Source organism: Aulonocara stuartgranti (genome assembly GCF_965226115.1).
Source record: "Aulonocara stuartgranti genome assembly, chromosome: 12".
Taxonomy (NCBI): domain Eukaryota; kingdom Metazoa; phylum Chordata; class Actinopteri; order Cichliformes; family Cichlidae; genus Aulonocara; species Aulonocara stuartgranti.
Window position 1 is genome coordinate 4181703 of NC_138948.1, and position 27727 is coordinate 4209429.

Here is a 27727-nt window from a genome sequence, read left to right on the forward strand (position 1 = left end):
ACGACCAAACCTGGAATTTCCTGCATGTTGTGTAAAACACCACCTGATGAAATGTATAACTGGTGTTGAATGTAACCTGAGGGGAAAGCTACTGAGATATAAAGGAGTTATGAAACTTAATTACTCATCTAGAGTCAATAGATACAACTGTGAAAACATTTGCATTATCTGTCTTGGTTTTCCCTTGAAGGCTTGGTTTTGGAATGCTCCTTGGCCACATGTTCATATTGCATTTGGTTAAATGGTGCTGTGTGGCTCGGTGGGTGGAGGATGGCTTTTGTTTTATGCATACAGCTCCATGGTATGCTGCCAGAATTAGAGACGGGGGTGGGGGGTGGCGGTTCAGCTCCCACTGTAGATCAATGTGAGGAGCAATGCACTAAGTCGTCCAGGTTGGGGGATTTAAAACTGCACAATGAGCCATTTATGCTGATGATGGAGGCTGATGTAGTTCTGTGAGGACCCTTGAGTATAAAGGCAAATTTAATTTCAAATCCAACCACGAATTCCCAAAGATCTGATTCAGATCATTATCTTTAATTCTTGCAAGCACTGAAAATGTATATGAAAAAACAAATGGCCACCACATCAAGTCTATTCAACTGCCTATAACACACTTCTTTGAGGAAACATTTGTTTTCATTCTTTCTTTCTTTCTTTCTGCATATTTGTTTTCCTTATTTGTTTTACTATCCGTACCTACCTGGCTGTTTGTGAAAAAGTTATTGCCCTTGACATCTATCAGTCTAGAAAGTGCTACCAAGCCCTAGGGCTTTAGGACTCCAGTGAACCATGGTAACAACTATTATCATACCAAAATTACTCCAAGAGCACATCAACAACAAAAGAAACCGGAACAACATCTAATGATGCAAAAATGGCATCCATAGGAGACTTTCAAGGAGAAGACCACTGCTAGTCAAAAACAACACAAAGGCTTGTCAACCCAAGACATTTGGGACTTTTGTGATGGCCTGGAGCTGCTTCAGGATGACCTGATGCAACCATGAATTCTGCCCTTTACCAGAAAAATGTCCGCTCATCAGTTTAGCCCTGAAGCTCAAGCACACTTGGGTTATACTGAAGGACAGCGATCTTAAACACACCACCAAATTCACCTCGGAAGGGCTAAAAAAATGAGGAAAAAACAATTAAGTCCCAGTTTTGGCACGACCTTAAAAAGGCCATTCATGCTGGAAAACTTTCCACTCCAGCAGAGTGCAAAGACGAGTGCGTGAAGACTCCACTTAATTGCAAACACTACTGCAAGCGCTTAATGTCAGTTCTAACTGCCAAGGCTGGTACCATCAATTATTCAATCACCTTTTCACACAGGTCCAGGTAGGTTAGGATAGCTTTTACTACCTCTTAGTAAATAAAATCATCATTTAAACATTGCATTTGTATTTACTCAGATGATCGTTGTCTAACATTAAAATTTGTCTGATATCTGAAACGCGCGATTGTAATTTATGCAACAATCAAATACAAATTCAAAAAGAGGGCCAAATATTTTTTCCACAGTACTTTATACAAAATCTAAAGCAGACAGACTGGAGATTAAGAAATGAGAGGAGAGGCTTCTAAAGCGTCTCATTCTCTCAAAAACTGCAACAAATACCACAATAAAAAAATAAGAAAGCATGTGTGTCCTTAAGCAATGTCTTTTTTGTGTAACTTCTTGGATTTCACACATGGTGGACCTCACATCTGCATCCTCTTCCTGTGCTTGTGTAGCCAGCAGACTTTCTGCTTCCCTCAGTGTGACTGTTCGATCTGTATTGGAAAAAGAGCTTTGGATGCCTTCTCTGTATGCCACGTGTTCATACAGTTTGAAATGAAGCATGTTGCAGCCAAGCTAATGTTAGTGCTCCAACAAAAGCCTCTTAACTCAGATGTCATAAGAATTTAGGGAAATTGTGTCATTGTGAGAAAAAGAGAAGATGAAGCATGTGTGGTCATTTCAGCTTTCATAGCCTGAAAGCACAAATCATTAATCATTTCTCTTAGTTCCAAAGATCCCCTGTGCAACAGGAAGCTTTGGAGCCTTGGAGCCAAAATAGCTAACTAGCACCATTTGGTTTAAGAGCAACAAAAACACACATTTTTTCACCAGGTTACCAAGACTTTTGAAATGTTTCTCCGCGGTTTTTGAAAGATGAGACATCTCAGCAGAGCAAAAACAAAAACACTCTTTATCCTTCTTATGTGATCATTATTATGTAGTCCTCTTCATAAGGTGATACAGATGTTGGGTGTGTGCAATGGGAACTCCAGCACTGCATAAGAAACAGCTGGTTCCATCCCGTGCATGCGCACTGGACTGGACTGGAGGCTGATGACGCCTTCAAGTGCCGTCAGTATAACAGCGCTTTCCCAAAGTTGGGCAAACGTCAGAAAAAAAATAAAAATAGGTCAATGGATGACACATTCATCATATTAGTCGCGAGCAGCTTTATGGTGATGTCATATTTATTGTTTGTTTGTTTGTTTTTTAACAACCTACAGCTCCATCATTAAAACCATTCGTTAATTCTGAGTACGTTCAGGAACTTTGGCAGTGTGGGGTGGACTTCCTTGTGTCTGGTTTGTTCCAGCTTATTCTGCGGATGCTTAATCAGATGGGACGGTTTGTAGTTTGTAGACGGTAATTTGGAGGAAATAAACATTTTCTTTTCTTTTTTTAAGGTTGTAACATCAGGGCCTGCCATTTCAGTGGGAGGAGGCGGCCAGGTGGGAGCTTGGTCTGCGGTAAAATTAGGGCAGACTGACTGGCAGGACAGGTTTACCAGCAGCACAGTGCATTTTAACTGGATGATCAAAGTTATATGACTGACCTGTCACTTTTCTTTGATGGTTACATTTTTATGATGTTGTCCATTTTGTCCAGGTTAAAACACCTTTAGTGATGAAACGTACAGCGTTCAGGCTGTAGGCTACAGTAAAACGAAGGATTGAGTGATTTGATGGCACGGCCTTCAGAAACATGAGCACTTTTAGACTGCGTATTTTTATATTTTCATATTTAAAAAAACCTGAAAAAACAAACGTCATGCAATTTACTTACAAAACAGTAACAGTAACAGTCCTTTCCACCACGTAATAAAGCATCTATTGTGTGCTTATTAAACACCTTTCTCTCCATTTACCAGCTTTGTTAAATTCAACACGAGCTCTTTTCTGGGCACATCTGTAAAACGAAGCAGGAACTTTAAAAGAAGCGATTAATTTTGTACCAAAGCTACGCCTACAGCACTCAGCAGTACGAGTTTTGAGCAGCCCTTGAAGTTCTCACAGTTTGTCTCGGTGAAGTTTGCGAAAAGCTGATATTTTTTGGGTTTCTTCCGTCTGGGGTTTTGCGTGTTTTTCGCCAGGTTTGATTTTATTGAGGATGTGAGTGAGCAGTGAATCACAACGATGTAGAAACTTCATCGGTGACGTGACGTGACGGCGATTTCCTTGATTTTGTTGCTCAAAGTGTTAACTTGGTTGTTTTGGAAGAAGTCTGACATGCAGCTCCTCCTCCCCGAAAACTCATCTAAACTTTGATTTTTCTCAACGAGCAGCGACTCCTTATCGTTTCTCTGTGTGGCAAACATGCGGGAAAAGTTGTCACGTTACTTTGCCGCGGAGGAGAAACTTGTGCGCGGACAGAGCGGCTGGACTTCGGCGGCGGTCGCGGTGCTCCTGCTCGGGTTGTTCGCCTCGTGCTGCTGGGCAGAAGAAGCGTCCTGTCACGGGGCGTACGACCTCTACTTTGTTTTAGACAAGTAAGTGAAAACTGGAGGCAGAGCTGGTGAACTTTAGATGACTCCTGTCTGATCGCGCTGCAGCAGCATGCTTTTTGTTATGGACTTCTGTGTTTGCCTTTGGAGGAGGACGAGCCGGTGCACCCCTGGGATGTTGGGGGGATAGTTTGGTTAGGGTGGACAGATTATCTGCGACCTGATTAGGAATATGCGTTTTCAACATATCCTGTATCTTATGCAGACTGTGTATAAATTTGTGGCACTATAAGGTTTACATTGGGTTACTGTTACTGGCCGAAAAAACCACTCAGGTCTGCTGCGTTATGGAGATGAAGTGCTACGGCCAGGGCCTTACCTAAAGGGGGGGCAAAGGGTTGTTTAAAGTCTGATGGGACCCACTTGGTGCCTGCTTCTCGACTTTAGTTTCACTGAAAACTTTATACACTCTACTCATTCCATTTATTTATCAATTATTTTTCACATTAAAAAATAAATAAATAAATCTACTTATATGTGATGTTGTTTTGCTTCTGAATGTCAGTTTTAGCGGATTTCTTATTTCCCAAGGGGGTCACATGGATTTCCATGTTAGAGTTGGCAGTTTTTGCAGGCGATGAAGTCTAAGTTTTAACATCCAAACGTGCAGTTTGGAGTGGCCTGGCCTGAACTGCGCCTCTGCCTGAATCCCATCTGTTGACATCAGTGGCAGACCCCAGTCATGCTGATGTGGCTGACTGGGGTAAAAATGTGATGTTACAGAAGTGGGGTTGGACAGGGGGAGGGAAACGTAACAAACTAAACCACTTTAAAAGCCAGCGAGTTGTGATAAAAATGAATTGACATGTTATAGTTAACTATACAACTGAAGCACAATAATCAACTGTGAAGTGATGCTGAAGTTGCTGATGTTTGTGTGTGCGAAGCGACTGATGGATACAGTCAGCTCTAATGAAGCTTCCCTGTGCTTTGAACGTACTGTTGTTTTGCTAGAGTGATTAAAGCTGTGCATGTAAAAGACCTTATCACTGAAGGTGATAACAAGTTTCATTTACCAAAACTCACAGTACAAAGAAGGAATGTGCGTGGCAGCGTGCAAACTGATCACTCCTGGCACTTGCTTACTTTGGTGTTGTTATGGCTAGCTGGATATCTTTTAAATTCTTTGTAATCTGGTACAAGTGGAGACTGGTTCATATTCAAAGTGAATAAGCTGTGTTCAGGTTTACTGATATCTCAAAAAAAAAAACATCAGTGAGATCCTGGCAGGAATTTACTAGTGTGATAAAACCTTCTTCAGTATCACTTTTTCTTTTTCCAGAAGTATAACAGTCTCTATTTTCTTGATACATTTAGGAGAAGACTACAGCAAGTCAGGGAAGTATAAAAGGTTATATTTACTGTGTTAGCATCCCGTTCATTCTCACAACAGCAAATATGTCAGCCCTAACTGCAGCTTAAGAGTCATGTACATAGTTATGCAAGGCAAATTGCACAACAGTTTAAATGATGTATCACATGAATTACAGCATGACAAAGGATGATCGATTAGTAACTTCACCGTTTCTCTAGCTGCTGCATCACAGGGTTTTGGGTACCTTAAAAATTAGGCAGTGTGCAAAATCTCATTGCTAGATATCAGAGGTTTGCAGATTGCAATCAATAAGTTGTGTTTTCTTCCACCTCCCAATTCAAGTACATAATCCCAGTTATGGTGGTCACTGTAGGACAAGCATCTCTGACCACCAGTCAACTGTAGTGACTGTCAGTCTGCTGTTTGTTTCGTCTGTCAATATGCAAAACTGTAATATGCAAATATGTAAAGCTTTGTGAAAGAAGTCAGTGGAGTATACTCTCATACAATGTGAGGATGTAATAGTCATTTACTGGCATTTAGACTCAGCTGACATAATTTCACCTTATAACCAGCTGTTGTTGTTTAGCTGGCTCGTTGTCAGCTGCATGTCTAATCTCCTGTTAGTTTTCAGTGAAGCTTTAGTGTTAGCTGTAACTAAAAAGTGGAAATGGAAATTGGGATTGCCTTGTAATGTAATGTAGAGCCTTCAGTTGGTCTGCAGCTGCAGGAACTTTGGATGCATTAAAAACAGCAGATGATGATTATAATGCACTGGCAGCTTACAGTTTATGTCTCTGGAGATTTCATGACAGGGCTTGAAAAAGGTCTCTGTTTAGCTGCTCGGCTGTAAAAAAAATCTTTGATAAATGTTCGAGGCTAAGGTCAGATATTTGAAAAGAACTACAAGTGAACTCGAGATCAAGCCGGGGCTGTGACCGCTCAAGTGAATGATACTCTTGGGCTGTGTCTTGGTTACGTGGTGTACTGCTGTGCTTCGTGTTGCATGTGGTGAAGCGACTACTGTGACAAGCTCGTACCACCACACAAGTGTTACCGTGACCTCATCTTTCGCACCCTGAACGTTAACCAGACTTCAACCATAATATTTATGGTATGTTTAAAGAGCACAGTTGGTAACAGGTCAGTAACATGTCATGGGCTTTTTATAATGTTATCATTCTGGGAAATGCTGAATTGTTGAGAAGAGGAAGAATGAAGGTTTCTCAACTGTTGCTGTATTGTTTCATTGTTTCAGTATCCATAGCAACAGCTATCTGACATGACAGCAGAGCATCTTCTAATAAATTAATTAAAGTCTTTTAATCATTGATTAAAGTCTTGACTTAAGTCTTTTTTTATGTGAAAGCATTAACTAGTGTGAGTTTTACACATATAAGCTTCTAATCCTCGAATACCATTGAAACCACCCTTATGGTGCACCGACAAACCCAGCGCAAGCAGCTTGGAGCAGATGTTGATGCTGTATTACTTCCTGTGTTTCACACTCTCACAGCCCTGCTGCAGACATCACACATGCAGAGACTTCACAGCCACATTCAGTTCAGCAAAACTGCTTTGTAGAAGTAGTGCCATGCAAAAAGACCTCCTGTATACGAAGGAGAGTTTACAGCCTTGACAGCAACTGTTTTTAATCCCACCCTCCCACGGCTTGGACATGTGCCACCGTGCTGAGTTGAAACACTGCTCGCCTGGCCCTTTTGTGTTTGACCCACCCTGCCCTGGATAAAATTGCATAATTACAGGATGATGACCAAGGTTTTTTGGCACAATTATGACAGCGTGCACACATCTTTGCTTGTTCAGCATTTCTTTTTTATAAATTTGCCAAATGCGTTGGATTTACAAATGCAAGTTTAAATGTAACAGGTCTGAACTTTACTGTTTGTTACTTGTCAGCTTGCAGCATCTCTAAGTTTACTTTATCTCTGCAGCTATGATGGCTCTACTTCAGGATTTCCTGGTTGAACTGATAAGACTGTGTGGTAATGTTTGCGGCAGCAATCACTGCCTTACCTTTTTCTTTCAAAACCCTTTTCAGAGCATCTGTCAGTCACACAGTAACACAAATCATAATCCTTTTGGACTCTATTGGGGAACCAACATTTACAAGTGAGCTTCCTGTTGTTTTATAAACTAGCAGTTGAGTCCAAAAACCCATCAGGAAAGTGTTTACTGAAAGTACAGAGCAAGAGAACTGAGAGCTACTTTCCCATAGACTTCCAGCAGGCCATTAGATAGAATGGTTGGTGGCACTTCTGCACTAGCTTCACTTTTTAGCCTCACTTGTCATCTTTTTCCATTCACACTTGGCAACCAACCTGTACATCCTCAGTGTGACGTCAAAGAAAAGCAAACACTGATTGAAATGGTTTCTAACAGTGGATAGAGCACACTCCACCTGGAGCTGTATTAGCCTTAAAGATTTATGAACATAAAATTCAAGTATTTCCAGCCTGTTAAATCATTCTGAGATAGTTTATTTAAAATGGAGGATAGCTCAACACTATGAGAGCGACCTCTGCAAACTCCAAAAGCAAGAAAATTCTTGCAGAAGATGCAACAACACACCAGCTAATCAAAACAGGTTGAAGGAGGAGATACTATCAGCTAATGACTCTGCAGCGCTCGCTAGTTAGACTCCATATCACAGGAAGAGCAAACAGTAGATGGAAATTACTGATTTGGTGAAAAAGCAGGGTTAGCTGGTTTAAAAGCTCGACCCAAGATAAAACATCTCACTTTTTTGAGTTTTGTTGCATGACAGTATTGTGCAGGTCCTGATGAGTTATAACGTTAACTTACTTTATTCTTTGTCTTGATGCATGCTCAATCATCCAGGTAATTAAATCCCAAAAGTTGATTCTGTTCATCTGGACGTAGCGTTTTGTGGGAGAAACGTTTCGTCACTCATCCAGGTGATGTCTTCAGTCTCAGCTGACTGCAGGTTTCCAACCTTATAAACAGTACATTTGCATAATGACTGAAACCAGCCCACTGAAGGAACAATGGGCTGGGAGGTCAGTTCCTTAATCTTAATTATGCAAATTCTCATGACCACTGACCAAAACCCACTGACCAAAGACCATGAGTCCCATTCACAGAGAGTTGGGGAATGACTGCAATCACAGCATTGTAAGATGGCGAAAGATGTACCCTTAGGCCCCCTCCTCGTTTCAGAGATGGTCTTTCCCTTTTCACGTAAATGGCCTCCTTGACTCCGCCCTCAAACCAGCGTTCCTCCCTGTCCAGGATGTGTACATCATTGATCAGTGGGCTGGTTTCAGTCATTATGCAAATGTACTGTTTATAAGATTGGGGAAACCTGCAGTCAGCTGAGACTGAAGACGTCACTTGGATGAGAGACGAAACGTTTCTCCCACAAAACGCTGCGTCCTGATGAACAGAATCAACTTTTTGGAGATTTACTAACCTGGATGATTGAGCATGCATCAAGATATGCAAATTAATCTTGTGAAATTTGGCACCAGGTTATAAGAGCAAACCCAAATGTTAATGCACGAAGCAGAAAACACTCAGAATGTCTTTATTGTTATGAACACATAAGTAGATTAAGTTGGGAGCTTCATGCAAATAAAGATTCAAAATTGCTCATTATAATTTTTATAAAACCAAAAACCAACAAAAACCAGAGGTGATTCTCATCCCTTTAACTATTAAACCAATGTTTAGCCACAAAGAACTCACTTAAATATATGCAGAGTCACCAGCGTTGTCAAAGTAGAGTAAAACTCTTCTTTATTCTTGCCTCTTTCCTCTGCTGTGTGACCTTGTCTATGGGCAGCAGGGAGGAGAAAGAGGTGGCATGAAAGATGAGCCTCCTAACGGTCAAACTCTTCTTTTTTATGTTCTCCGTACATACATAGAATTGTAATTATTGGTTTAATTACCTCTTTGTCGTTACATCAAGGGCACATTTTACACACTTCGTTCATTGTGGTCAGACCGACTTACTGAGGGGTGAGAGGGGCCAAGGGCTATAGGTTCACACCCACCTTGGAAAATTTATGTGTCGTTTTTGGCAATTACCAACTCTTAATTAGTTTTAATGAGACAAAGACAGTAGAACAAGCACTCGCACCTTATTCCATCTTTCTCTGCACTTCTTGTAGAGCTCGTCTGTGTAACGAAAGGTTGCAGAAGTGGGCCTGTCAGACATCGGAGAACTCCCGCGTTACTAAACTGCACAAATTAACTGGATTAAGTTAAACTGCATTCTGTTGCTTCAACCTCTACCCGGTAACTTCCTGTTAAATTTCAGATCTGTTGGCCAAGTACATTTGTAGAGAGGCAAGCCTCGTGTGAACGTTTGAGGATTCTAACAGCTGAAGTGGCTGCTGTAGTACACAGACTTTGCACAATTATCCAGCATGTGGCTGGTGTTAAATGTCCAACTGTGGTTGTGGTACAAAGCACAAATACTGTACAGTATTTTACTCCCCAGCACACAATCTGCTGCAACTGATGAGCTGTGAGCTGACTGTTGTTTTCTTGTTTTCAGGTCTGGAAGCGTTGCTAATGACTGGCGTGAGATATATTCCTTTGTGAAGAACCTTACTGACCGGTTTGTGAGGCAAGTATGATATTTTCCTGCTTTCTCATATCTCACGGATGTTTAAAAAGAAAGAGGAATAAGTTGGGGAAAATGAAAGAAGGCCTTTTCTTCTGTTTTACATCTGTTTGACATCAGCATGGCGGTTTTATGGGATAAATGTCTATCACTCAAGCGCTCACACCGTTACTTCCAGCCAGTTGCACAGATTTAAATGACTTCCCACCTGTTTTACAAACTATCATTGTGCAGAATCTACGGCATCCGTCTTGCACATAATTCATTAAAAAGACAAAACGGCAGAAACCGGCTTGAAACGTTCAGCTTGCATAACGTTTGAGTCAAACGGCGCCTGCCAGCACAGTACAGACGGTAGCGACCCAGCCAGAATGAAGTGGTTGGTTGAAGAAAATAGCAAAGGCACCAGGTGGGAGTGGGTGGCAGAGAGGAGCAGTCTTCTGGGCTGTGAGAATGGCCATTTGCACCAGGGGGGGTCCGGCTCCACACTTATCCCCTGCTTCCACCACAGAACGGCTGACAGGCAGACAATGTACAGTAAAGCAAAAGAACACTGGAAGGCGATGAGGACAATCTGCTAAACAATGCTCGCTCACCAAGAGCACTTCTGTTCCGCCATGTGGAGCAAACTGGACTACTTCATCACCCCCCTCTCCACCATTCTCAAAGAAAAAAAAACCCAACACCACCCTCTGATTTGTCCTTGGCATCAACTGCGTCTTTATCCCAAGTCTTTCTTAGAAATAAGAAAAGATCCCAGTACTGCTAAAGAGGTAACAAATAACATCTTAAGCTCCAGTTAAAACCTAAAGTTCGACGTTAAGTCACCACCCACGATTTCTCATCCGTGACTTGCGTGCGGTTAGTTTTTAGTCCACATATGAGTCCCGAAACTTGCAGACAGGATGTGGATGTATACGGCTGCTACCGCTCCCTGCCAAATCTGGCCGTGTGGCTTAAAGATTGTGCTATTTTTGCGGGGGAGGATCGCGACTGGGCCATGTGTCATGTGGGTGAGAAATATCAGCACCTCTCCTTATGCTCTGAAGGCTTCGGATCTCTGAAGGAAACACTTAATTATCTGAAGTTTAACTCGCTCTGTGGGATGGCATCCGTGTGCTTTCTGTCTGTAGCAGAGGTGTGAAGTAACCGAGTGCATGTAATCGAGTATTCACCAGAGTATTGTTTAAGCGACGCAGAAGTATATTTACTTTAGTTACTTATAGCATCCTGTGATTTCATGGTTACACGATGTTTTTCACCCTAAATTGCGTCGCTGATTGGAATCCACATATGACGAGGACGACCGCGTCGCTGTTACCTTTATGATTGCGCAGGATAAAAACTTTAAGGTCAAGCTTGCAGTGTAAGAGGATTCTGTCTTTCAGTTGACTTGGACGCTTCGCAGTTTGTCTGTGGTCTGGTCTTTTTTACACCATCAAACACTTGATGCTCGAAAAGTTAAACCGTAGGACACCAGCCTCACGCTGACACGTCTATTTTTCCAGCACTTCTTTATTCTAATTTAACAGGAAAATGTGTTACAGTGAACGCCACCTTTAGCATGAAAGTCTCTCAATGCGGTCACTTCTCAAACCCACTTCCTTGTAATCATATTTTTAGGTGGCTGTTGGCAGAAATATTTGTTTCATCACTAGTATTTTTAAAATAAAAAATCCCTTGTAGATGTTCTCTAAAGGTTTAGTGTATATTTAATTTGCCTGCTCAATATTTCGTGCTCCTTTTAACCGACGACCCATCACGCCCTTGTGATTGATTTCGGTATTCTAGTGAGGACGAGTGAAAGTGTGTCACGCCCTGCTGCTGGTTACTTAGAGCTTCTTTGGATTTTAGTTTGTTAACTGAATTTTATAGTGAAACCTTACTGAAGAAATGCACTTGTAGTTTATGTTGGCTTAAATAAAAGTATTGAGAAATCATTGTTTTATAATATTAAAACTAAATAATTCCCCCAGTACTCATCAGATCTTGTCATTTTTTAAATCCAGCTTAGTCAGAGCTTATATCTATATATGAAAATGTGTAATTTTATATATTCTATTTCATTCATTTCTCATTTTATGTCTTTTATTACAGTTCTAATGTAATTTTATTACCCCCAGTTTTGGGGAATGTCACCATAGCCATGTCTTCGTCCCTGCGTCGGTGTGTACAGGACTCAGAAACCAGCCATGTTTGTTTAAAAAAATAAATTATTAATAATTCATGAGGTGACGAGCGAGTGCTCGGAGATGACAGAGCGGTACTGAATGTAAACAGCGCTGGCTGTACTGCGAACACTTGACGCCACACTGTTTGGTCAGACACACATCAAAGTGTCCAACGTGTCGTTTAACACCCTTAAAAAGTCACAGGTACAAAATATATAGATTCTATACTATATTTGCGCCTGTGTATGTGTGCGCGTGTGTGTTTGTGTTTGTTCGTGTGTTTATGCGTGACTCACTACCACAACATGTTTCCTGTCTTATTAATCACTTCCTCAGTCCCACAGAAGCTGCTTTAAGTCATCCACTAATATTAGTTGACATTAAAAGAGCCCCTTCTGTTTGGTTCATTATTAATGCGTCTTTAATTCCCTTTAACTGAACTGAACTGATGTAAAAGCTTTATATAACACTGTCTGTCACACTGACACATTCCCAGCTAGTCTGAGAACTTCACGTGTTTGATTGTGGCCGCGATGGTTTGGTAAAGACGACAAAGGACAGAAGTGCAGATTTTTGTACAGGATAATAAAACGTATCATATTACAGGGTTTTTTTTAGTTGTTATTATTTACAACAAGCAACTAAATGAGACATTTAGAGTATTGCTTCTGTTTGTTTATTTAAAACGAATCCATGTCCTTCTGTTTTTCAGTCCGAGAATGAGAGTCTCATTCATCGTTTTCTCTGCCCAAGCCAAAGTCCTGCTGCCTCTGACTGGAGAAAGGTACCAGAGTGAACCCTAAATGGCACACAGACATGTATATGCAAATACACGTACACTGTACTCACTAAATACACACACACACACACACACACACACACACACACACACACATATATATGTTAGGGGTGCAACGATACTCGTATCGATATTGAACCGTTAGATACAGTGCTTTCGGTTTGGTACGCATATGTAGCGAACAATACAAAATGTTTAATTTATTTTATCAACTTTTCTTCTGATGATGCTGTCTGTGTTGAGAGCTCAGTGAATCTGCGTTCGACTACTCTGCCTAGGCTGCACTGTCGAGCGCAGATCCACTGAGAGCAGCGCAAGCTAGCAAGACAGAAGCTAAGCTCGCTGCAACATGGCAAATTGAACCTCCCCCACCCTCATTCAGATCTGGCCTTTGGAACTATTTTGGTCTTCATGTGAGGTATGACCCTGAAGGTAAGCGCGTCATGGACTAAAGTAAAACAGTATGTCGGATGTGCCACGCAATGCTCAATTACATGGGTGGGAACTAGTGCGTTAGCGCAGTTAGCTCAGTTAGCTCGTTAACGTGTTGACGCCGTCCAGCCCCATACACGGGGCGATCCGTGGTAGCTCGTTAACGGAGATTTGCCGTGTTGTGGCGTTAACGTCATTTCAAATTAACGCTGACAGCACTAGTGGGAACACAACGAATATGACTGCACATTTACTCCGACATCATCCTAGTGCAAAGACAAGTGGAAGCAGACAAAAACAACAAGCAGCATGCTACAAACTTTACCGAGTCATTTAGACAGCTGTTAGCACCTGATTCTCCTTATGGGGACCTGATATGTTTAATATGCTGCTGAGAATATAGCCCAGAAGAAGTGTATAGTATAGCTTTTATTTTGGAAAGAGACATTTCTCTGTAATAAACTCTCTTTTCCAAAGATGAGGGATTTCTCGATCAGATTTATTATTTTATTACTTTGTTGTTTCAGCAACATTAAATTTAAAAACTTCACGTTTGAGTTAAAATATATATTTATAATTTTAATAAATGACAAATTAAAAAAGGCACGAACATTTTTTTGTATCGAAAAAATATCGAACCGTGAATTTTGTGTATCGTTGCACCCCTAATATATATGTATATATATGTATATGCACATGTGAATACATATATAAGGTGCATTATGCATGAAGTGGTAACTGTAACTTCATGCATAACTGCTTCTTTTTTAATTAAAATTGCAGAAGGGTTTTATATATTAATGTTGGAATTGAGTATTTTCACATTTTCATCATCCTAAAAAGCTTAAATGTGAGGATCAATGATCTGCATGATAACTACTGATTTAACATTCTCACCCAAGAAAAGGAAAATGTTTATTTACTTGATCTGAATTCCAATTCTTTAAATAAATATTAAATACTTTGACAAATAATAATAAAAGCATTTTTAAGTGTCTTTTATTTTTTGGTTTTTACCACTTTAGGGTATAAATAATTTGGCAAGTGGTTTACTGTCGTATTTTTTATCTGCACTGTCATCAAAACCATATCTAAATTTAGCACTATTTTTAAAAATGACATAAATAACACTTTAGACAAAAGTGTGATGTGTCTTATTTCTGGAAAGTGAAACTTTTTAATACTTATTAATATCAGATTAAGAAAACAGGGGATGCACAGATGACGTGAAAAGACACTGGCATCTGCACTGGAAACATTTTGGAACATGGCTGATGCTGAGAGTTGTTATTATGAAGAATAAAATAAGTGGTTTTTAAAGATGTTGGAAATGTCTTTGTTATCTTTGAACATTAAGCCAAACAGCAAAACTGATGCGAAGAACAAGAACAGTAGCGTAACTGTAATGATGATATTGCAGTCAACAAAGCCGATGTTGGTCAGAATAGTGAGTGTCATCATGTAGCTGCTGTAAAGACATTTTACACATCAGTGCTGCCAGAGAACACGCTGAAATGTGATTCGGTGTCAACACGTGGCGTGAGCCGCTAAGCGTTTCTTTATATCGTCAACATTTTTAGACACGAGATTGAAGAAGGTCTGCGGCTTCTGAAAGATGTGACTCCAGCAGGTGAAACGTATATGCACAAGGGAATCGAACAGGTTAGTTTTCTCTCCTTTTACTTTGTAAAGTAATCGTAAAACACAAATCTGATAAAATGCTCGTCACCAATCTGGTCTTGCAGGCCAACGAGCAGATAAAGCAACAGTCGCTCAAGTCCTCCAGCATCATCCTGGCTCTGACAGACGGGAAGCTTGCAGTTTATGTTCACGAACTGACTGTAAAGCAGGTGATTTTCATTCTGACCACAGCTCTAAATGTAGCTTATCTCCCCCCTTCCCTTGCTTTCTTACCTCAGCGTAGTTTAAAATTAAACTCTGCATTTTTCCTCATTCAGAAAATAAAAACCTTTTTTTTAACTTATTCATTTGCAGAAGTATCAGTTCATCTGTTTATTTGCACTCTGTTTCATGATGTTTTTTCTTTTTTTAAATTTCAACCTGTTGCACATCATCCACGCATTTATTTGAACTGCAGGCTGACGAAGCGAGGAAATATGGCGCTCGTGTTTACTGTGTGGGTATCAAAGACTTTGATGAGCAGCAGGTAAGAGGGCTTTAGTCTTAATCTAAACATAAGACGAGTCTGTCGCTGAATGTGTGCTCAGTGATTCCGGTTCTGGTGTAAGACACATTGGCGTGTTGGAAGAGTGTCAGGAAAAGGTAAACATCATCAGTGCTTTTACCTGTGCGGAAAAACCAAGTGAAGTAGTAGGACACCCAAACATGTTCTCGCTGTCAAACTTTCACCTTTTAAAGGCTTGAAGGTGGTCGGAAAAAATAATAATAATTTACATTAAAGCAGAGAACAGAGTCTTCGTGACCTAAAGCTTGAGTTCATGCCGGGAACACCGGATGTACAGTTGAGGGAACATATGAAGTCTTTGGAATTTCCAGGATTTCTGCATCGATTACTCTTAAAATGTTGTTGATTCTTCTTCTGTTATTATAGACAAACACCAGCTGAAAATACTTCTAACATGTAAATAGTTGTGCTTTCTCTGCCTTTCTGAATGCTTCATATAACTACTTGATGATGTGGAGGAGCTTTGGACCTGGAGCCATATTTCTGGGATGTCTTCATCCCTGTCAGCTCGATCAAATTGTAAATTCAGTGTTTACACATCGATTTCAAGGAGCAGGAGGACGCAGCAAAGCAAAACCAAACCATGATGCTGCCTCTGTCATGCAGAGCGCACTTCCTTTAGTCCTCCACTGTACAGGAAAGCCCAGCTTTAGTCTCATTTGTTGAAACTTGAGATGCTGCAGTATTTATTTGCAAAGCTTCCTTTGGTCTGTGTCAGTTACTGCAGACACAACCCCTCGGTTCATGACTGAGCTTATAGTGTTTGGTTTGTTCAGGATCGCCACTGCTAACAGCTGCAGTGTCGCTGGATTTCTTCCATTTGTAGACACTTTATGTTTGTATTAATAAACACTCGCTTCATTAGAAATTCCTCTGTAGACTTTTCCAGCTTCTCGCATCTCTGTGGTGCTTTTGTGAAAGCTGCTGTAATCAAAGCTTAGTTTATGCCACCCAGCTATTCTCAAGAAAAGTAACCAGACTTTGTATGCCTGTGATTATTAGGAACACCTCAGTCCAAGCAGCTTGTGGAGAACTTGTAAGCATAAAGGTTCACCTTTTTTTCCAGCCTGCAGCATGTTATTGTGAATTAGATTAAAAAAACAAACAAACCCCCAAACAATTCATGAATAATCTGTGCAGAAATCCGTCTAATCCAAAGCTTTTTTCTTGCACCCGTACGTGTGACCAGTTCTCTCACCTTAAATCACTCTCGCTTTTCAGGTGTTGATCTTAACCCTACAGTGCCATTTGTAGCATATTTGATAGATGAGTTTCTGAGACCTGTATCTCATCAAAATGATCAATACTTTCCATTATCTTAAAATGTTATGGACAAAACTCTTTTTTTGTTTTGTTTGTTTTTTTAAAATTAACATTGACAACAAAAAGTTGCCAAAAACGCCCAAAATATCAAATGTAATACAAAAAACATATAATAAAAATATATCATACAGAGCACGATATAACAAAAACAAAATTTGGATTTTGTTATAATCTCATTTCCAAAAAATCTGAATTTTCTGCCTGTTTTTTGTTGCTTTGGGTCTTACAGGGTAATATTAGTTTCATTCCCAGTGGTCGGTCATTATTTTCCCAAAATAAGTTGGAATACTGTACATGACTTTCTAGGACATGATATTTAAACATTTACTCTTTTTTTAGATCGCATGATCAGTTATTACTTTTCATACTTTTTATTTTTGGACAAGCTTCCTTTTGAAATGGAATGAGAGGGTGCATAAAGAGGGTGCACACTAATATTTTTGGCTCATCGTGTGTTTGTTTTTCACAACATTAAAGAATGCGTGGAAATTTAAACCACTCTGAACTTTAAAATAACATTAAATTGAGGTTAATTACATTACAAATACTTGATACTAGCGATATGACCAGAAACTAAACTAATACACAGTAAATGAATGTGTGATCATACAGGAATAGTTAAAGTGTGTTTATACTATTAAGCCAGAATAGCAAATTCTTAAAGGTTGATTTAGCGTGTCGCCGGATATTATATTAAGCAGTACAGAGACCACAGGAGTGTAACTATTAAGGCTTACTGTGAGCTTTTGTTGTCATTAGAAACTGTGGAGTAAAAGCACCATTTCTGTTGGCTGTGAAATCGGTTATTGGCTCCTCACACCGTTCACACTATTTTTATTGTATTTATTATTTGTCTCCGTAGCAAATGATGAGTTTGTGCTCATATCGTAAAGTGACGTCAAGAATTTCTTCCCTCTAATGTCACCGATGCTCAGTGCTGTCTGCATTTTTACTGTCACTCTTCCAACATGGTGGCCTGTCCCTTGTAACCATTGGTAACCGATCCTTTGATGAGAACTTAAGTCAAAAACAATGGCAATGTTGCTCCCAATTTGTGCTGCAATTTTTTTTTTTATAGTTGAGCAAAGTGTTTGCCACAGTCATGCCATCTGTTTGTCTCCTCCTGCCCATAATATGAAGGGAAAGACAGAGCTCAGTCATAAAGAGAAAAAGAAGAAAGCCGTGTTAAATCAGCACTGCTCCCTGTTTACTCCATTCTTTCGTGATACCAACAGCTTGCTGAAATTGCGGACACCAAAGACCATGTGTTTCCTGTCAAAGATGGCTTCCACGCTCTCAAAGGCATTATCAACTCTGTAAGTTTGCCTGACGTCTCTTTTTTTGTGTCTTCGTGAGGTAGCTTTGTCGTTCGTGCTGTAGACTAACAAGCTGTGGGTTTCAGCTGAACCTCTCTTCTCCGTATGCAGGCACAGCTCAGCTGCTAACATAGTGCACGCTGTTTGTCAATTCAGCAATTGAGTAAAGTTGTTTCCTTTGGCTTCGTTGGCATTTCTCACAAATTAGAGCAAAACCTCAGTGGACTTCCTGCTAAGCTGTTTGGAAAATGTCTGTGGAAATAACTGGTCGTTGTGTCCTCTTTTTGCACACAAAGACGGAAATGTCTTAGTCACTCTGTCGCAAATTACACGCTGTGATGGGAACAAGTAGTCACTGTCCATATAGCATCCACTTCACGCTGTGTTTTTTATTGTGTCACAAGGCGCGAGTGCAGCAGCAGGGCTTCAGTAGAGCTAATTCTCATTTTTTAGATGATTTTTCAAAATAAAAGCTGGTGTAAGCCACCAGTGCGACACAGAAATCAGCGAGTCGCCCTCAGAGAGCGAGAGTCCCTTAAACAGTGTTTAAATAACGTTCACAAACAGCCGCCTCATCCTCTGCCAGCCAGTTAGTTATACTTTCCATGTGCTGCAGCTTTTAGCCTGAATGCTGTCAGCCAAGGTGGGGGTTTGTATGGCAACATTTTCACATGAGTCTGAGCCCAGAGTCCTGCAGAGCACTCTGACCCGAGCTGGACTTACATGAGCTGAAAAAGAGCAGAGCTAAATGTTGCTGTCAGACATGCAGCTGGAAGCACACAAAGCCAAAGGGTGCGACTTGTTTCTGTGTGATGCAAAGAACCACGAGCTATGATTGATGGCTCTACTTTTAAAACGACTGTGATGTACAGGAAAGTGCTGCTTTCTACCTTTGTCTTGTGAATGCAAAAATAAACAGGTAATACGGAGATACTTCATGCCAGTTCTTTATAAATGTGTTAATTTTATAGTTTATTTAGACACAGAAACATGTAAAGCTTTTAATCTAAGCACTGCAGCTGCTGTTAGCAGAGTCTCGCTCGTGCATGTGCAGCCACGATTCATTGAAAGCAGCTGTAATTGTTGTTGAACTATTGTGTGTGTGTGAGTAACCACAAAGATGAAAATGTTCTCATGTGTAAGTCCAAGAATACTGTCAACTGTCAGAAGTACAGACACCCAGTTTGTAACAGTTAAGATCAGAAGATAAAAGACTTTGGGGTGAATGGTGAACATGATTACTGATATTTTGAAGAAAATGCTTCAGTCTGTTTATTCTATCAGAAAGAGAGCTTTGTTCACAGGGCACTCTTGCCACTAAAGGCACATGTGCGTGTTTTTTGTGGTCTCGAGACACTCCAACCGTTATCCAAAGCGTCTGAAAGCCTGTCCGAGAAAGTCCAGGACAACAACAAAAAAGCTCGTCCCCTCAGAAGAGGAGCTGAGTGCAGTGACGCTTCCAGCATCCAAATGAAACGAGGAGCATTCCTCTCTGATTACTAATACTGGATTCCTGACTAGTTGGCCTTCATGCTTCACTGTTGGATTTTGAGGATTTGAGATCATCTGTGCAGCCTTTTGCTGCAGGATCCACCCCGCCTCTGTGACCAGCATGACAAAACTCGCAGGAAAAAGCTCAGCAAAGTTGGGTTTCTGCACCCTCGTTTATTTCTTCTGCACTGGCCCTTTGTTGTCTGAGCTGCAGGCCTTTTGGGAAAGCCCCAAATTCAACTGCTATCAGTAACTTCCTTTGCTACTGGACTGTTAAACTCTGCACCATTAGTTGTTATCTTGTGGCACTTTACTGCAAAATAATGCATATGACAAAGAGTTCATTGCCATATGAACCTTTCCACTTAATTATTTCCAGAAAGTGATTAGACTAGCCTCATCCTTGCAGAAACCCCCGCCAGTTACAACACTGGCTGAGATATTTGGATGACTTTGGGTATTTGGACGTCTGCCTCCTTTTCCCTCTGCAGCCCGTAAATAATGTTTGTCACTAGATCCCAGAGAAATGAATAGCTGCTGTTTGAGTTGAAGCAAATGGAGGCCTCTAATCTCAGCATTCAAAGCTTATATTTTAATATCTTCAAAACACCGAGGATGTAGTTTGTGGATCCTGTAACCCAAACAATTTACCAAATTTTCTTTAAGAGTGAATTTTTTCTGTATGTGTGAGATGGAATTTCTTCAAGTGGAAAATTTCACTAGATGGAAAAACAGTGTAATTCCTGAGGTCCTCCCATTATTTTAAGCTTAGGGAGGCAAACAGTCAGTTGTTTTTTTTTTTATTTCCCCCTTTTTTTTTTTCTCTATTGCACTGCCAACGAAGTAATTAGACCGGGAAAATAGTGGCACAGAGGAACAGCAGCAGATCCTTTTCCCTCCCAGCTGTCATCTACAACCCTCTCCCCTTTTAACAATTCCATATCAAACCGTCATATTTAATAAGGCTGCTGTAAACACTTCCGTCTTCCTCTTCTCAGATTGAAGTTTAACCCAACATCAAATGAAAGGTTCAAGTGTCCTATATTGCAGTTAATATGCTTCTTTTTACTGACTGTGTACTGGGATTTGCATAGTTTGTCCTTTGTTGATTTATTGAATCATAGCCGATAGTGCGGCTCCATGACAGTGGGCTCACACAGGCTCTTTATATGGTAATGCAGGATCCCCGAGGTTTTTAATCGAAGTGAGGAACAGTAATAGTCTTGCATAATTTTCCCATAAAAGCTGACACAGCTGCTGTTCTACCTCCTGTTCTCCTCACCGCTGATATTCAGCGCTCTCCTTTAGCCTGCAGGTCCAGAGGAGCAAGACATTTCTCAGGTGTTGCACTCTAATCTGTTTTCTAAACTTGACAGAGTCGATAACGGCCAGGACTTGATGTATTTATTCTCAGCCCTCAAGCAGTAATGTTTGCATTTCATGTCCCCTTCCCCTCTTATCCTCAAGATATTAAAGAGATCGTGCACAGAGATCCTGAGCGTGGAGCCCTCCAGTGTCTGTGTGAATCGTAAGTAAATCCCGATCAAGTTTTTGGAACTCAAGTCGATTTATCCTCCACAGGAATCTTTTTGTTTTTACATGTGCTGAATGAAACAATGACATCCTTCCAACTGTGTCGAGCCTGCTCACAGACAAGTAAAACTTTAATGTTGGTAGTGCAAAGTCATATGAGAGGCCATCAGAAGAAAGGCGAAGACTTTTAAAATTCCTCCTCCGAGCTTGTCTGCTGTTTGTTTATATTCCACAGAGTCCTTTGATATCGTCCTCAGAGGGAACGGCTTTGCCCTCGGACGCAGCAATGAGGGCGTCGTCTGCAGCTTCATAGTTGGCCAGCAAACCTTCAGTAAGTGGAGAAAACCCAGAGTAAAAGCTTTATATACATACACCATGTAGTCGTTTAATGTCATAACTCTCTGTGTTCCTTCGGGTGGACTTAAGTGGACTGGTCTGTGCTGTAAACTGATGGTGAGCATGCAGGATTCAACTCTGCACAGTTATTGATTAATAATTTGAAATGACTCTTAAATATACAACACGGGTACCAATCATAGGACAGTAACTCCCCGTTAATGAACTGCTGAAGCCACATTGTCCAATATAATCATGATTACCAGTGACCAGAATGTCCTGACGAGCTCATTACATCCTGCACAACCGAGCAATCGTTGCAGCTAAGCTGTCAAATGATCATTGGCCCAGTCCTGTTATTCACGCAACACATTCACATCTAAAACTTTTGCAAATATTTGCTCAGATTTGTATTTTTACAGTGTCGTAAGTTTAAATTTCGCTCATGGCTTTAAAAAAACTACCAGGGAAGTCGAAAATCATAAAGAGGAAGTCGGCATGCCCGCAAAGGAATTTTTTATGAAGACAATATCATGTGGCTGTCTACCACAATCTGTCCATCCAGTCTTTTTTGTACAGAAATATTTTCTTTGCATGACCCGTATTTCTTTGCTCCTTCCAGTAAATATGTTTCCCAATCTTCTGACTAAAGGGTTCCAAATTAAATTGAGTTGAATCTTCCCGTTGCTCACACGGCAGGACCATGTTTTCACGTCACGTCTCCTGAAATGTCGTCTTTATTTATATGCTGACAAACAGTGTTGGTCAAATTGCTTGAAAAAAGTAATTAGTAACTAATTACTGATTACTTCTCTTAAAAAGTAATCCCATTACTTCACTGATTACTTGTTTTCAAAGTAATTAGTTACTTAGTTACTTTTTGAAAACATGATACACAACCTGAGTGTGTCATAAAGCAATAGACTTTTCAGCCCAGTTCTATTTTTTCACATCATAAAACTGTAATCACATGAAAAAGCCTCTTTTTAAAAATTGTTTTTTTTAGTTTAAATCTTTTAATTTTATGCACATTGCATTAAGCAAAAATTAAATTATATGCAACAGTCTTTGACCTGAAGACATTCTTTAACATTTAACCCTATTTTCTGCATATTCCAGCATATAAAGTAAAATATTTTTTTGTGTTTAAACTCTTTCAAATAGTTGCAAGTAAAACAGCAGAAAATAAATAAAATCAAAGTCCTGTCGCTCTGAAATCTATTGTCACCTGTTTATCAGGAGTGGGGTGAGTGGAGGTTTGCCCGGCGCCACAGCGGTCATGTCAGTGGGGGGATCCGGGGGTTTTTCTGTGAAGTTCACATTCCCGTGGCAGCGTGCTCGATGTTTAGTTTAGGGGTTTTTTCGCTGTAAAAAGAAGTTTTCTTCCCACACAGAGTGTACAGCGGACGCTAATGTCTTTGTCACTTTTTACGGAATCAAAACTCAAAGTAATGTGATTACTTCCACGCTTTAAATGCGGGATGTTCGTTCTCTCTCCCACACTACATATTATCCATTGTTGAGCTACACACATCCGTTACCACGAATGTCGCTACAAACAAAATCACAGTTTAGTAACGCAGTAATGTAGCGTGCTTACAGGAAAGTAACAGTAATCTAATTACTTTTTTTGCAATAGTAATCCCTTATTACTCATTACTTGAAAAAGTAATCAGATAACAGTAACAATAACAGGACTTTATATTGCAGAGTAAAAACCAGTACGTGATGGGGAAAAACTCCAACAATAATATGAACCCTTATGGACAAGCACTTGGCGACAGTGGGAAGGAGAAACTCCCTTTTAACAGGAAGAAACCTCCAGCAGAACTGGGTTTAGAGACGGGCTTCCATCTGTTGTTAGAGGGGAAAGAGAAGAGAGCAGAGGCAGATGGGACAAAAGGCGCACATGGGAAAGAACAAAGCAACCACCAAACCTTAGAATATGCACTGTGGACATTTTTCCTCCCAAAATTTGGAAAATAACCCAAAACTTGCAATAATAATTGCAGACTAACCCAAAATCTCAGCAATGCCCTAAAAGCAAACAGTAAGTGTTCCATCTGCACTGATCTCAGCAAATTGTGGTTAACGTTTTTGTACGCTGCATCCTGAAATAGCTGTCTGCACTCTGATTAAAGGTTTCCCCAGAGCCACACTCGCAGTAACAGACACTCCACCCTCTTTCTCCACTGCTATGAATGGATCTTATGTGTGTTCATTTATAGTGGAAAACCTATGAGGATTTATTGTCTTTTAAGGACGTAACGTGAGCGACACAGACATGGAATACAGTATGTGTTGGAAAATCTTCATCTCGCTGAGAGGTCGGAAATGGCAAAACAAACCCGGCCCGGACATGTCTGTTATCTCACTCATCTCAATGATCTGAATTCAACAGAAGGAAGGGGGGGATGTACAGTAGGTCACCGCGCTCCTTATTTTGTGCTTGCAGTCTGTTCTGATAAGAAATCCTTTTTTTAGGAAGCAAACGGGATTTGGCACCTAGAGCCAATCTTTTAAAGCTCTCATTTGGCCGTGGGATCTGTGGGATCGGTGACTGCCAATGACAACACTTCCATCCTTGTCAAGTTATTTTTGATTTTCAACATTTCAACTTGACTAAAATACTTGGAACATATTTTTTCCCTTTAAAAAATAAATTCATCTGATTTAGGAAGCGGCCATTAGCAGATGTCTTCCTGTTAGTCCTTTCTCAGTTTAGGCTGTCTCACATTCGCCCACTTGGGGCTATTTATTCCCTTACTGGCTTTTGCATGTGTTCAGTCCAGACCTTTTTAACAGTGGGGCACCTTATAATTATGGACAAGCATCATGGCAGCTATGGAACACAGCACATATGTGAAGCAGATGCTTCACTCAAACCAGTTGGATCCCTCTGTAGAAAAGGAGGAACAAGTTTCAATCATCAGAGTGACCTCTGTGACTGGAGACGCTTCAGGTTTTTGTCAACCTGTGCTGATGAACGCTCTCAGATTATAATCCAATCATTTATTTTATTTTGTGCCCAATCGAGTCCCAGTTCCAAAATCTCATAGGATAAAACATCCTGAGCGTAGAAGAAATGTTCATTAACACAAGTCAGTTAAAATGTGACAATATCACTGATTTTTATTCAAATGGGAAAGATACAGGTCTATTTAACCTCCTAGGACCTGGCGTCCACATATGTGGACGTCACATTTTGGGTTATTTAGACCAAAATACTCAATTTTGCTCTACAAGGGCCTGATATCCACTTACGAGGACATTATACTGCTACTGTTCTATCGAAATTTTAAACGAATATCCTCATATGTGGCTCTCATTTTTCTTAAAAACAAAAATAAGGTAAAAAAAATCTGGTAATTCTTTGTTTTTACATTCATCGGGCCCCAATCAGCCCAAATATCAAAGAGAAATTAAAAATGCATGCTGTGGAAGAGTTCGGGTCTTAGGAGGATAACGCAGAGGCTCACAGAAGGCTGTTGGTTGCCTGAGAACCCCAAAACTGGCAGGTTCACCATGAGCGGAGGTCATCCTGTGGCGCTCTGGCAGCGCTGCTTTTGTTCCTCCTCTCACAAAGCAGCAGATACCTGTCTTACTGTTGGATTGATGCTGCCCCTCTCCAGCTCTCCTTACGTAACTACTGCTCTGCTGCACACTGTTGAGACTATACTGGGCGAGACCGCAAACCCAACCTGTACTGGACGCAGTTACCGTCTTGTGTCACCAGTAGACCAGAACTAGAGAACAATCGGTAAGGAAGGTGAGGAGAGAGCAATGGTCTGTGTCCACCACCATCAAAAATGTTGTCTTGCTTTTGGTCCTCCAGTGGACCTGTTGTGTTTTAAATCACACCAGAGCAGGTGAAATGGATTCGTGATGGTTTACACTTTCTAACGGGACAGTTTAGTTTAACTGGCTTTGTGTTACACCGTGGTGATCGAGGGTTTCCTTCATGTTTGACTGTGTAGACAGAACAAGCACAAATACATAAACAGATACTGTGTTACAATGCGTAATCCGTACTTACCTCATTAAACAATCTGCAAAGTTAATAATAAAACTTTTTTTTTATTTCTTCCAGCTGAGAAGCCGAGCACGGTGCGTAATGACTATCTGCTGTGTCCCGCCCCGAAGCTCTATGAAGTCGGACAGTAAGTAGGACGTTGTTTTATTGTCGTATATGGAGAAGCCGTCACAAACAGTGGAATCTCTGCTAACAGTGATGCTAAAATATCAGAGAAAGCTTTATGTGATATAGTATAATGCATCATAGTGTTGTAACTGTTCTATTTAAATCTTTTTGTTCGAGTCATGAAGAAGAAAGATCAATTTTACTGAGTGTAATTATTTTATTGTAATCGTGAATTGAAAATCAGTTTCATCACCTACCATGACAGGTGACATATGTGTCAGTCATGTGTGCAGTGTTGTCCACAGCTGTGGCTTTGATGTTTTTATTACACACTTTCTTTATCGAAACAGCGTTTTAACTTTTGGCTCACTCACTTCAGAAAGGTTGAAGGGTTTTTTCTTACATCTCTTCCTTACTTTTTACATTTTAAGTAGTTGCCTAGGTAACATGATGACATCATCAGAGATGAAACCCCTCACTGACCTAAGATGTACTTGTGTGCTAAGTTTGGTTGCTCAACACCTGATGAGGCAGAGGTTCATGTGTATATCATGCAGAGCTCCAACACAACAGACCTCCAGATATGATGCAAAGGCGAGGTCAGCTAGAGGTTATGCTTCCGTGCACACCTTTAATTTAATCAAGACATTTAAAATTATTCAAGGTAAATATATATATTTCAGTATATTCTTTTTTTTGCCATAACACTTGGTGAGCATGAACAAAAGTGAACTTTCTTGGCTGTAAATATTCACTGTGCGTGGAAATGCAGCAGTGTCTTCAGGAAGCATGTTCTCAGAAACATATGACATGATATATGCAGCTCGTTTGTGTTTCTATAGATACATTTATGTTTTCATCTTGGCACGATGACAAGAAGAGACGTGTGAAGTCTCAATGACAGGATCGCGCTGGCGTCTACAAATAGGGACAATCTAAATAGATTCAATATGCTGCCCTATAAATTGTTACGGCAAAGGAAAGAAAGGAATGTTGTGTAGGATAAATGCCAGATCTCAGTGTTTGTTTTTCAGCTTTATGTTGAATTCGGGAAGCTTAACTCAGTCGGTGAATCATATATAAGGTCACGTCCTTTGTAGTAGTTACTTCCCCTTTTACCCACATCAAGAATCTTCCCCCAAAAAAAGCAAACTTCCCTTTTCTGGAGAATTTAAGCTTCTTTTGTGCAGCTCAGGTCTCTGTGTTTGTTTGTTTTCTTCTTATTTTTATTTAAATCACACGTCTCTAAAGTTTTACTGAAAGATTAAAGTCTTGGTTTCTCTCGTGCACATTTTCTATTTTTTTCCACTCAGTTTTTCAAAAGTCTTTTGTGCAAACAATCAACTCCTAAGTCTGTAAATTAGCTGTATGTTAAAACGCGTAAAGACGCAGTAAACAGTGTAGAAGAGACAAACACCCCATACATACAAGCCGCAAACACTCGAGTGAAAACAGTGCAAATACGCGTTCATTCCAGCCCGCGTTGCTGTTGTTTGATTTTAACAGCATCTCTTATAATCCCAAACCATAGCAGATGATCGCTAAGGCATTATAGATGGAACAACAGATTTTAATGTCCTTGCTGACTGCAATCCAATCAAAAATGTATGATTATGAGTGCCGCTGGCTCCTGAAGGTCTTCCAGCTCTAAATGAGATTGTGTATAATACAGTATGACGGCGGCGATGCCGTAACTACACCGATTCAACTTGAACCTCACCTCAGTTAATCCGCTCATGTCAAAAATCTAAAGTGTTCATGAAAACATGATATTTTCATTTTTTTATATTTTATAAAAACAGTGGCCTAAACTACAGAGAAGAGATGGAAGCATACACATACAGACTCTAAGAAACAGCATTTAAATGCAAAAACATACATCAATGCATTAATAACACAGGTCTGAAAAAAAATTATTTTCAGTTGCATGACATATTTTTGGTCAATTTTATGAATTTTAGGGTGCTGAATCCAAAAATGATCTCCATTTCCATCCATCACGTACAGTTTTTGCAAAACAGGAGGAGTTTACATTAAATAAACTACAACAGCGGTGAAAAAAAATCAATTTTTATTACAAGTAACCATGCATAATTTTTCTGAGATTCCTTACTTTCCACTATGAGCAAAGTAAGCCTGATAGGACCTGCTGCCCCCCCGGTATCTATACTTTGACTCAAGTATAGATACCAGATTTCAGTTTAAGGGAAACTATGCACTTAATTACACTAAAAGCATGAGTTTTGCAAGGAAACCTATCGAGATTC

General features: G+C 40.2%; 1 protein-coding gene across 2 annotated transcripts in view; it reads left to right on the top strand.

Moving 5' to 3' along the window:
* Positions 1-2594: 2594 nt before the first annotated feature.
* antxr2a (ANTXR cell adhesion molecule 2a) overlaps positions 2595-27727 on the top strand; it is an 82511-nt gene continuing 57378 nt past the window's right edge. Inside the window, exons 1-10 of one of the 2 annotated variants that reach the window (XM_082556075.1) lie at positions 2595-2647; positions 9644-9715; positions 12596-12667; positions 14695-14776; positions 14860-14964; positions 15213-15281; positions 17879-17959; positions 20918-20978; positions 21219-21314; positions 25410-25479. In XM_082556075.1, coding sequence (XP_082412201.1) covers positions 2610-2647; positions 9644-9715; positions 12596-12667; positions 14695-14776; positions 14860-14964; positions 15213-15281; positions 17879-17959; positions 20918-20978; positions 21219-21314; positions 25410-25479 — 746 coding nt within the window. In that variant the 5' untranslated portion in view covers positions 2595-2609. Of the gene's footprint in view, positions 2648-3264; positions 3771-9643; positions 9716-12595; positions 12668-14694; positions 14777-14859; positions 14965-15212; positions 15282-17878; positions 17960-20917; positions 20979-21218; positions 21315-25409; positions 25480-27727 lie in introns of those variants that run through there. The other variant, XM_082556074.1, reaches the window with a different exon arrangement.